At 40.8% G+C, this 12627-nt stretch overlaps 1 protein-coding gene across 1 annotated transcript in view; it reads right to left on the bottom strand.

Annotated features, from left to right (window-relative positions):
- Positions 1-388: 388 nt before the first annotated feature.
- SUB1 (SUB1 regulator of transcription) overlaps positions 389-12627 on the bottom strand; it is a 28317-nt gene continuing 16078 nt past the window's right edge. Inside the window, exon 5 of the mRNA XM_043514436.1 lies at positions 389-588. Coding sequence (XP_043370371.1) covers positions 584-588 — 5 coding nt within the window. The 3' untranslated portion in view covers positions 389-583. The remainder of the gene's footprint in view (positions 589-12627) is intronic.

Below are 12627 nucleotides of genomic sequence, written 5' to 3'. Positions count from 1 at the left end.
AAATAAAGTTTTACAGGATTCTGATTGACATGTTCTTGAGTTTCCCATCACTAATTAAAAGTAGCTACTGCATATACACAGTCGCCACTTTAAAGCGTTCAATGTCTTGGGTTTTAAATTTCCTCCATCCTCCAAATTGGCCACATGAATTATATAAAATGCATATTTGTTTTTCTTAATTGCTCCTGGGCTGAGACCAAGTTTCCAATTTGAAGTAAATTTTTACAGCCAAGTTACAAATGCCTGAAAAACAGAGTTTATAATGAGAATGCTGACACAACCTTAACTATAGTGACATGAAAGGCACCACTATAATGTGGTCAAAACATGTGGGGAAAAGTATTTTGTTCCAGTCATGGACATGAAATATGAAATTCCCCATTCAAAATAAAGACTGTTTACTGGTATTTACTGGATTCTACCAAACAATTTTGCAAAACATGAAAGGGGGCTTGAGAGAATATACAATTCAATCATTAGTGAATAAACACCACACTCTTCATCTCTTGGATACATTTGAGACAGAGATTCACAATCTGTGATGGCCAACTTCTTTTCCTTCCTCCCTAAAGCCAAAAAGGAATCATTCTGAAATGAGAAACAACATTTATACGTAAAATATGAGTTCAACAAAAGGATTGATAAGTGGAGGAAAATGATAGAAGACCCACACAAAATAAAGCGGTAAACCATTTTAATTGATAAACTAATCACTATGCAGCATGGGAACAACAGTATACAAGAAAGAAAGAGATGATATAACCCGAGAAGTTAACAGAGATTGTTTCATACACTCACTATGGACATCAAGGAGTACCTCACATCAGCTATTATCACTTCATTCTTTATTAGTTGTTAAGCACTGACTGTGTTCATCCCTGTAGGAGAAACAAAATAAAGATGGCCCCTGCCCCAGAGGATTTACAATCACAGGCTCTAATCCTGTAATCAGATTTGCACAGGCCAACCTTTATGCCAACTCAAAGTTCTTTTGTTGTTAGTGGACCTCCCAATGGATGCAAAACTCTGCCAACATGCATCCAATTGCAAGATCTAAAAGTTCTAACCAAGAAGGTGTGATTCAATGGGAAGTCCATTAATTTCGAACATTTGTTTAAAATCAGTTCTTGTGGGCACTCTAGAAAAGTGAGCTTTTAGGAGGGACTTGAATGTGGAGAGATGGGTTAGTGAATCAGGATAGGGAGGGCATTCCATGCCTAATGATGGCATGAAAAATGGCACAGAGAGGGGAGTGAGAGAAGATGCAAATACGGCAGAAAGGATGACATTACTGATGAGGCAGAAGTGGAGGTGAAACTAACAGGATCAGAGAGGGAGATTGAAGAATTCTCAAGAGGCTTGAAGGTTGACTAGAAGAAATTTGTGACATATTTCAGTGTTGGAATTATTTACAAATGAATAAAGCAAAACTTGCAAAAGGTCACATTACTGAAGACTGCTTTGTTTCTGGCCATTTTAACAGGTGGCTGCTTAACTTTCATAGGGACTGAGCTTTTACTGGTCATTAGGAGAATTCACCATGATTATCTGCAACCAGTACTGGCTTCATTGCCTATTTCTTTAATACAAAAATCTTTAATTATAATTTCAGTATAGAAGCGAGTCTCTGAAGAAGTGTGTCTGGTACTCTAACATGATGATTACCCACAAAAAACACTTATATTTTACCAAGGTATTTTTATCTTAGAAATGCAATGACACTCCCAATGCCTCCATAGACTAAATGTCAATTTCACATCAGACTATTCTTTCCAAGAATTATCGTACAAGTGCTCCTTGAATTGAAAATATTTAGAATAATGCTGACATCTACTGGCTGACTGTTACTTGCAGCTATGTAGTCCTTAAAACTTGATATTTTATCCCTAAAAATTGATATCACTTATTCTTAATTTCTATTGTAATAATGCCTAGAGGCCCCAGCTAAGACTGAGAACCCATTGTGCTAGATACTGTACAAACTCTAAGACACTGTCCCTCTCCAGTAGAGTTTACAATTAAACAAACAAGACAGATAAGGGAGAAAGGAGGTATTGTCACCCCCATTTTACAAATGGGAAACTGAAGCATAGAGATCAAGACTTGGTCAAAGTCACACAGGAATTCTGTGGCAAAGCTGGAAATTGAATGCAGTTCTCTTTTGTCCCAAGAGTGTTGTGTGAATCATAGAATCATAGAATATCAGGGTTGGAAGGGACCCCAGAAGGTCATCTAGTCCAACCCCCTGCTCAAAGCAGGACCAAGTCCCAGTTAAATCATCCCAGCCAGGGCTTTGTCGAGCCTGACCTTAAAAACCTCTAAGGAAGGAGATTCTACCACCTCCCTAGGTAACGCATTCCAGTGTTTCACCACCCTCTTAGTGAAAAAGTTTTTCCTAATATCCAATCTAAACCTCCCCCATTGCAACTTGAGACCATTACTCCTCGTTCTGTCATCTGCTACCATTGAGAACAGTCTAGAGCCATCCTCTTTGAAACCCCCTTTCAGGTAGTTGAAAGCAGCTATCAAATCCCCCCTCATTCTTCTCTTCTGCAGACTAAACAATCCCAGCTCCCTCAGCCTCTCCTCATAAGTCATGTGCTCTAGACCCCTAATCATTTTTGTTGCCCTTCGTTGTACTCTTTCCAATTTATCCACATCCTTCCTGTAGTGTGGGGCCCAAAACTGGACACAGTACTCCAGATGAGGCCTCACCAGTGTCGAATAGAGGGGAACGATCACGTCCCTCGATCTGCTCGCTATGCCCCTACTTATACATCCCAAAATGCCATTGGCCTTCTTGGCAACAAGGGCACACTGCTGACTCATATCCAGCTTCTCGTCCACTGTCACCCCTAGGTCCTTTTCCGCAGAACTGCTGCCGAGCCATTCGGTCCCTAGTCTGTAGCGGTGCATTGGATTCTTCCATCCTAAGTGCAGGACCCTGCACTTATCCTTATTGAACCTCATTAGATTTCTTTTGGCCCAATCCTCCAATTTGTCTAGGGAATAAGCCACTATCCTTTCTATCCAAATGAAAAGCAGGCAATTATAACCAGTTCCATTACAAAAGAATACCAAGAAGAAATCAAATCAACAGTCCTGCTACTGAAGAAGCAAGAAAACCTGTGATTAGGAATAAAGACAGACTTTTGTTAATCAGTTTATTGTGTCCATGGTACCTTCTACTTTTAGAAAACAAAACTATATCCCAGGTGTTTCCCCTAAGATGCATGTCTGTTTGCTATCTATGTTCTTTAATGCCTTCTACTGTTGAGATTAGTTTAAGGAGAGCAGTTTTCATGCTTTCACTGTGAGCAATGGACCTTCTGTTGGGAAACTGGCAAAATTATAGTCTAGTCCAGGGTTTTCAAAAAAATTCAGATCCAGTAATCCCTTTCTATTGTAAGAAATGTTTTATTCCCTCCTTCAAGCCCTCTAAGCCTTACTCTGAGCAGGCAACTGTAACTAACAGCTAAGCATGAAGCTTCAAAAATTGAACCCCATTAAAAAATACAAAATTTTAAACTATCACAATCCAATCTGGTGGAAGAGCCGGTCATGCTGACAAAGTGTTCCACACAAGATTGAACAATCCTAAACCACTTGTGATCAACAGGCAATTACCATACTTGATTTCTACCTGCCAAAAATTGTTGAGAAATCTGACTGAGATCTGGGGTTGAAAATGGGAATGGAACTTTCACAGGTTCTGCTAATAAAACAAAAAGTGGTACTCCTTTGGAAGTGTCCAAGATCTGCTGAGTTCTAAAGGAAGTCAGTTGCACGATCTCATCACATAAGAGGTCTGTCAGTTTTGCTTCCAACAACCCAATCAGTGCTGGCAAGTCAACAGTACCCTGAATGACAGGGTTGGTAGTCCACCTTGTTCCCCTCTGTGCAGAAATCAACCCTGTAGCTATATTTGAACATTCTTTACCGGGTGCTTATGAGCTCCTGTTGGGTCCCGACCATCTCCTCAGTTCCCTCGAGACAATCTGAAACAAGGGAATGACCAAGTTTTCTCTTCACTTAAGGAAGACTAATTCCAAGTATTCTGATGAAAGCTTCTACCCTGTTGTGCATGAACAAATTCCTTGCTGGAGAGAAATGGTCAGCTTGATGCAAGGTAGACTTAGTGTGCCACTCAAGGGGAATTATGGAAGGCACCTTCAAGAAGAGATGCTGATCATTCAGGAAAACCTGTACTACTTTTGGCTCAAAGAGCTGATGTGCACTTTACCCCATACAGCCACCTCCTTAGCAGCAAGTTCTTGGTGGTTGATGAAACAGTGAAGCTATGAGGCATTATGTGCAATATTTTTGATTAGGCTATCAATTAACCACAGTTAACCCATGCAATTAACTCAAAAAAATTAATCGTGATTAATCGCACTTTTAAACAATAGAATATCAATTGAAATTTATTAAATATTTTGGATGTTCTTCTACATTTTCATACATTATTCTGTGTTGTAATTGAAATCAAAGTGTATATTTTTATTACAAATATTTGCACTGTAAAAATGACAAACGAAAAGCCATTTTTCAATTCACCTCATACAAATACTGTAGCACAATCTCTATCATGAAAGTGCAACTTACAAATGTAGATTTTTTGTTGTTGCATAACTTCTCTCAAAAACAAACAATGCACCAACACGTCCACTCAGTCCTACTTCTTGTTCAGCCAACACTAAGACAAACAAGTTTGTTTACATTTACGGGAGATAATGCTGCCCATTTATTTAAAATGTCTCCAGAAATTAAGAGACGGCATTCACATAGGACTTTTATAGACAGCATTGCAAGGTATTTACATGCCAGATATGCTAAACATTCATATGCCCCTTCGTGCTTCGGCCACCATTCCAGAGAACATGCTTCCATGTTGACGATTCTCATAAAAAAAAAAAGTGTTAATTAAATTTGTGACTGAATTCCTTGGGGGAAGAATTGTATACCCAGACTTTAGCAAAGCTTTTGATATGGTCTCCCACAGTATTCTTGCCAGCAAGTATTACGGATGGGATGAATAGACTATAAGGCGGATAGGTCATCGGGCTCAACGGCTCGATGTCTAGTTGGCAGACGGTATCAAGCAGAGTGCCCCAGGAGTCAGTCCTGGATAGATATGCTGGAGGGCAGGGATAGGGTCCAGAGTGACAGACAAATTGGAGGACTGGGCCAAAAGAAATCTGATGAGGTTCAACAAGGACAAGAATCCCATGCACTGCTACAGACTGGGGTCCAACTGGCTAAGTGGCAGTTCTACAGAAAAGGACCTGGGAATTACTGTGGACAAGAAGCTGGATATGATTCAACAGTGTGCCCTTGTTGTCAAGAAAGCTAACTTCATATCGGGCTGCATTAGTAGGAGCATTGCCAGTGGACTGAGGGAAGTGATTATTCCCCTCTATTCAGCACTGATGAAGCCACATCAGGAGTACTGCATCCAGTTTTGGTCCCCTAACTACAGAAAGGGTGTAGACGAATTGGAAAGAGTGCTCCAGAGGGCAACAAAAGTTATTAGGAGGCTGGAGCACATGACTTATGAGGAGAGGCTGAGGAAACTGGGCTTATTTAGTCTGCAGAAGAGAAGAGTGAGGGGAGATTTGGTAGCAGCCTTCAACTACCTGATGGCGGTTCCAAAGAGGATGGAGCTAGGCTGATCTCAGTGGTGGTATATGATAGAACAATGAGCAATGGTCTCAAGTTGCAGTGTGGGAGGTCTAGGTTGGATATGAGGAAAAAACTATTTCACTAGGAAGGTGGTGAAGCACTGGAAGGGGTTACACCTAGGGAGGTAGTAGAATCTCCATCCTTAGAGGTTTTTAAGGCCCGGCTTGACAAAGACCTGGCTGGGATAATTTAGTTGGGGTTGGTCCTGCTTCGAGCAGGGAGTTGGACTAGATGACCTCCGAGGTCTCTTCCAACCCTAATATTCTACGTCTCCGGCTCTACTTTACCTGCATTCTGCCATATATTTCATGTTATAGCAGTCTCAGATGATGACCCAGCACTTTGTTCATTTTAAGAACACTTTCACTGCAAAAAAACACAAAGAAGGTACCAATGTGAGATTTCTAAAGATAGCTCCTGTACTTAACCTAAGGTTTAAGAATCAGAAGTGCCTTCCAAAATCTGAGAGGGATGAGGTGTGTAGCACACTTTCAGAAGTCTCCAAAGAGCAATTTTCTGATGCGGAAATTACAGAACCTTAACCACCAAAAAAAGAAAATCAACCTTCTGCTGGTGGCATCTGACTCACATGATGAAAATGAACATGCATTGGTCCACACTGCTTTGAACTGTTATTGAGCAGAACCCATCATCAGCATGGATGCATGTCTGCTGGAATGGTGGTTGAAGCATGACGGGACACATGAATCTTTAGCGCATCTGACAAAAATATCTTGCAATGCCAGCTACAACAGTGCCACGAGAATGCCTGTTCTCACTTTCAGGCAACACTGAAAACAAGAAGCGGGCAGCTTCATCTCCTGCAAATGTTAAACTTGTTTATCTGAGCAATTGGCTGAACAGGAAGTAGGATTGAGTAGACTTGCAGGCTCTAAAATTTTAGATTGTTTTAGTTTTGAATGCAGGGTTTGTTTGTTTTTTTTTTTACATAATTCTACATTTGTAAGTTCAACCTTTCATGTTAAAGAGATTGAAAAATATTATTTCTTTTGTTTTTTTACAGTGCAAATACCTGTAATCAAAAATAAATATGAAGTGAGCACAGTATACTTTGATTTCAATTACAACATAGAATACAATGTATTTGAAAATGTAGAAAACATCCAAACACATTTAAATAAGTGGTATTCTATTATTTTTAACAGCACCATTAATCACAATTATTTTTTTTAATTGCTTGACAGCCCTATCTTGGATCTGTGTGATCAAATCATTTTTCTTACCTATCATTGCCTTAGAATAATCCATGCAGATTGTTTTTAATAACTGTATAAATCCTTGCCTGCTTTCTAAAATGTCTTGAATAATAAGTATTCTTCTGTTGTGCATTCCGGCACAGTTTTTTTTTTTTTATATAAACACAACAGAGCAAGTCTTCAAAGATATTTCACAAAATGTTTATGTGCAGCACTAGAGAGACATCTGACTCATTAAGAGAGATTTGCTACATGATCACTTTTCCTGAGATTTGAAAGCAACTGCTCTGTCATTCCCAGTCATGTCACTAACACAGCAGGACAGTGTTATCTGACAAAGTTGCTGCATCACGTCCTGCAACTTTTAAAATCATGGGTCAAATCCTGAACCCACTGAAGTCAACAGAAGTTTGCCATGGACTTCAATCTGGATTTCAAACCAGGTCTATATAAAAAAAAGGATAAGATTTTCTACAGTGGGAAATGCCTTACGCTTCTGTGATTTATAGAAATGCCATACAAAATGCCTGGAGGGCATCAATTTGGGTAATCTTGGGTAATTCAAGGTATTGATTTGATGGTTCAAGTTTTGCTAAAAATAATCCTTCAGATTGAACATCTATCACAAAGATAGTTTCTACGTGTTGCAACTGCTTCAAAAGGCTCCACACTCTTGGCAGCCTGTACCTCAGAAAACATTGTGGCTTCAAATTAGTTAATATAAGCCCATCCATCAAATATTTGCCTTCATACTTCTAATTTTTTTCCTTTCTGAGCTGTGCACAGAACAACTTTCCCCCCTCCTTTTCATGACATCTCTTTCTGAATCTTGCATTAGCCAAAGACCTAACAAGATATACAATGTGGTCATGATGCTTATAAGTACCTTCAGGCCCTACCAATTATAGCTGGCATATCCAGCATTCCAGTTCAGTGATGCAATGTTGTCTTGGCCTGTATGCATGAATACTTTCATTTTATGTCACCTATAATAAATATTTGTAATGGAGGGGTTTTGTTTTTGTTTTTGTTTTTTTTAAAAACAGTTTAGTGTCAAGTAAATCCAAGTGCACACAGATTCTGGTTTAATACTGCTTTAGTCGAGGACACTGTTTGTTGCAGCATGACCTAGGTTTCTACAGTCATACCACCATTACAGGGCTTATATTGCATATCCATTTTTTTCTCTCATATTTATAGATTTTTTTATGCTACATTTTTGAAAGACCTCTCCTCCCCTTGCAAAATGCAGTCCAATTCTATTGGGAGTCACCACCCACAGAGTGGGAAACTCTGATGTAGTCTAATCCACAGAGAAGTCATTTTAAATGATCATCATCTAGGGAAACTGCCATCACATGCCGAGAATAACTCCAAAGTAATTAACTGATGTGTATCCAGAAAAACATTTAATCTTTCAGAAGTGATCAGAGATTTCCTACTGAAGATTTACCAACTTTGACTAAGCAGTCAAAATGTTTGATACAAAACAAGCTTTTTCTGCCTTTCAGTTCAGAAAAGGAAAACATTTTTCAAATGTGAGAATACAATTCGAAATCTTGCTTTATTCAGTCTCCAACGATTCCAAAGCCAGTGAAATTCATAGGGCCATTTCATCTTGCATACGAACGTTTTATTATGTGAAATAAGATTTGTTTTACTAAGTAATATCATCTTACATTACATAGTAACTTCAGCCCAGAGGTGAAAGTAAGCCGGTAGGCCCCGGTACGGGGTACCGGTTAAGAGCCGGTGCACCATACCAGGACCGGCTTTCCGAGAAGGCAATTTAAAGCCCTGGGGTAGAGGTGGCGGGGTAGCGGCCCGAGCCCCGGGGTAGTGACGGCAGGGCTCTGGCGGGGATTTAAAGGGCCTCGGAGCTCCAGCCACTGCTACTGCCCCGGGGCCCTTTAAATCCCCGCCAGAGCCCCGCCGCCGCTATACGGGGGCTCGGGCAGCAGGGCTCAGGCGGGGATTTAAAGGGCTCCGGAGCTCCAGCCACTGCTACTACCCCAGCCCTTTAAATGCCCACCGGAGCCCCATCACCACTACTCCAGGGCTTCGGCAGCAGGGCTCAGGCGGGGTTTTAAAGGGCTTGGGGCTCCAGCCACTGCTACTGTCCCGGGGCCCTTTAAATCCCGGCCTGAGCCCTCCTGCCCAAGCCCCGGGGTAGCGGCGGCAGGGCTCTGGCGGGGATTTAAAGGGCCCCGGGGCAGTAGCGGCGGCTGGAGCCCCAAGCCCTTTAACCCCCCCCCCCGAGCCCTCTTGCCCAAGCCCCGGGGTAGCGGCGACAGGGCTCTGGCGGGGATTTAAAGGGTCCCAGGGCAGTAGTGGCGGCTGGAGCCCCAAACCCTTTAAAACCCTGCCTGAGCCCTGCTGCCGAAGCCCTGGGGTAGTGGCAATGGGGCTCCGGCGGGCATTTAAAGGGCTGGGGCGGTAGCGACTGGAGCCCCGGGGCCATTTAAATCCCTGATGGAACGTGGCCAGTGCTACCCCAGGGCTCAGGCAGCTGCTACCACAGAGGAGCCCCAGGCCCTTTAAAGCTCTGCCAGAGCCCAGAGCCCCGGAGTAGCAGTGGCAGCCAGGAGCTCCCAGGGCTCCTCAGTGATTTAAAGGGCCCGGGGCTCCGCTGTGGTAATGGCAGCTGCAGCCCTGAGCCCTTTAAATTGCCCCCGAGCCCAGGGGCTCCCAGCTGCCTGTGCAGCTGGTAGCTCGGGGGTGATTTAAAGGGCCCCAGGCTCCCAGCTGCCACTACCTGAAGGGCCAGGGATTTAAGGCCCTGCCTCTTCTGGTTGAGGCCACGCCCCCTGCTCAGGACTCCAGCGTACCAGTAAGTCCTCTAACTTACTTTCACCCTGCTTCAGCCCCAAATGCTGTATAAAACCATACATATATTTGCACACCTATAGGAATCGTTTTGCCAATCACTGAAATACAACCAGTACTGAGGCAGAATTAGGAAGCTGCTTAAGCAGCATATCCAACAGGAAATTGTACAAATATACAGTTAATTGTATATAATGGTCTTTACTTCCTTTAGTACAGGAAAATATCATACACAATTAATAATTATGGATGTAATCAAAATTCTCCCTCAAATTGACTCCAAATAGACATAGTAACACCCCTACCTTGTGAAAAATGCCCTAGATTCACATTTTGAAGTGTCATGGAATCTTTAATGATTACAAGTAGTCAGAACCTTGACCGTCTCTCTCACCTGAACAGCAACCAGCTCAAGTAACAATGCCCCGATGACAACACAAAACAACAACATCGTGTCATGTAGCACAGGCTTTTTGCCTGAAATCTTTCATTCAAGTCATTACCAAGCCTGACACTGCTTCATTGATCAATGTGGTCTGGCTGTGGTAGACACAAAACTTCACCACAATCTATTGTCTAGCCTTACCTGATCAGACAAGATCAGAGTGCTTCAGGAAATATAACCTCATGTAATATCTTTTAACGAGATGATATTTTCAGTGTTTCAAACAATAAAAAATAATATAGCACATCGAAAGAAAAGCTTTAAATTAATATTTATAGAAATCAACTAGCAGAAACATTTCGTGCATCTAAAGAAAATATGGCAACAATTTTTACCTATTAAAAAAACATTTTAATACAACGCAAATTAAATTTGTAAAATGAACAGATTTTTCTGTCTTGTGTATGTTTAATAGGAAATTTGAATAAAAATTTGTTCCAAATTAGAGTTTCATATAAGCATTATCAGAGTTTCGGTTCAAAATGTAAGGGAAGCAATATTTTTAGGAGACATCACACACACAAGCAAAAATCTTATTTCATTTGCAGCTGCATTTTAAAAAGATTTACCGAACTGTCCATTTCATGAGCTTCATGCAGGAATTGCAAGGTAAGGTTCAATAGCCTATTACGCAGCTCTGACTAGATTGATCATAATGGTACCTTCTGGATTTAAAGACTAGGAATCTGACATTTCATATGAAAGTATATGAATCTAGGCTGCATATATTTCTGACAAGTGGCTATCGCCACTTTCTATAATTGTACACTTAAATACACTAGATAAGTTTGGAATAAGTTTGCAAATGATGCCATCTAGTGATCCCAGAAAATAATTCACTTTTTCAGCAATGTTTTCCTCACTGAAACAGTAGAACAGGTGTCAATGCTCCAAGTGTCAATGCACCAAAGGTGAGCTGAGAAGTTAAAAAGTGAACTTTTAAACTTAAAGTAAAAAAGTTAGAAGTCTTTCCAAAACCCAAGCTATTTCCACTAATATCTTTGTAGCTAGTTAGACAAACATTTTCCAGAGTTCCAGGATTCCTGGTCCCCACAGGAAAACTGTAAAATTACTTGTAGTGTATAAGGCATAATAGATAATGCACAAAAATAAAAGGAAACACTCTCTCCCTCCTTCAGAGTTCACAGTCAGATTCTTAAGCTAGGTAGTACCTGACTTCATAATTAGTCCCACCGATTTAAACAGGAACATCCACTGTGAGTAAAGAGGGCAGAATCTCTTCATAAATAATCAATATAAATAAGACTACATACATGAGGATGCAGAGAGACATTTAAATAGCGATTCAGCGTTTGTCTTTTTTAAATAAAAGCATGGCAACCCTTCTAAATGTAGTGTATAAAACTTAATAAGCTTTCATATGAAAATTCATAGAAGGGTACTGTGATAGCTAAACCGACCACATGTTCCTGGTTTACCAGTTCTTCACATGGTTTCCCAGTGCCCTAGGAACTTTCAGGACACTGAAAATTCCTGAGTTTCCATTTAATCAAAATATTTAGGTGGGGGAGGGGGAAACTCAAGAGGGGTTTGTTTTTAACAGCTACAAAATTCTTGTTCAAAATATATCGCTATACAGAGGAAGAGCTACCAAGTCTACAAAAGTCACCCAAGGACAGTGCTATTCTCTTCTGCTCACTCAAGGAACACAAGAATGGGTAGGTCTCTCTTTTTTATAGAACAGACTCCTTCCACAAAGGACAATTTACTGCAGAAAATAATCATTGATCGGTGCATCTTTGCCCTTTCAGTGCTGCTTGTATTTAAACAAAAGACACAGCAAGGATTGCACTGCAAGAAAGCTAATTCAAGCAAGGACAATGTAACCAGAAAACCCATTCTCTACAGACCACTCCAGCAAGCATGAGAAAAATGGGAGTCTTCTTTCTAAAGAGTTCTATACTGAACTAACTAATCCTGACAATAAAAAAAAAAAGATTGGAAGAGTGGGGATTGGGATTTTTGGCCGCTTTTTCAGAGGAGGATGTGGGGAAAACGCACAAGGTAATTAAAAAAGGAATCACCTCAAGAACAGACACTTAGAAAAAAATAAAGCTTAGATTCTGCCATAGTTGAATTAATTCATAAGGAAGTTCTCTACTCAAAGATAAGTGGATTTTTCAAACCTGAAAGCAACACTCAAGTACTTAAAGGCAGGGACCTATCTTGTGATTTTGCATCCACAGCTTGCTGCAGAGTTGTATTTCACATTATAATCTTACAGTTTTGGTTGTGAGGAAAACCTTCCAAACATGAACCAAGGGTAAAAGAATGCAGTGTTCTCTACCTGAGACTGTAAACTAAACCAATAGTTGCAAGGAGATATGAACTGTTCCATTCATAATGGTTAAGGCTAAGATTTAGTCATGGGTATTCCTGGATAAATATTCACAGCCCATGACTTTTACCAAAAATACCCAACTAAATCTCTACTTC

Source organism: Dermochelys coriacea, chromosome 5 (assembly GCF_009764565.3).
Source record: "Dermochelys coriacea isolate rDerCor1 chromosome 5, rDerCor1.pri.v4, whole genome shotgun sequence".
NCBI lineage: Eukaryota > Metazoa > Chordata > Testudines > Dermochelyidae > Dermochelys > Dermochelys coriacea.
The sequence above is the reverse complement of the archived record's forward strand: the minus strand, read 5'-3'. Positions and strand labels throughout refer to the sequence as shown.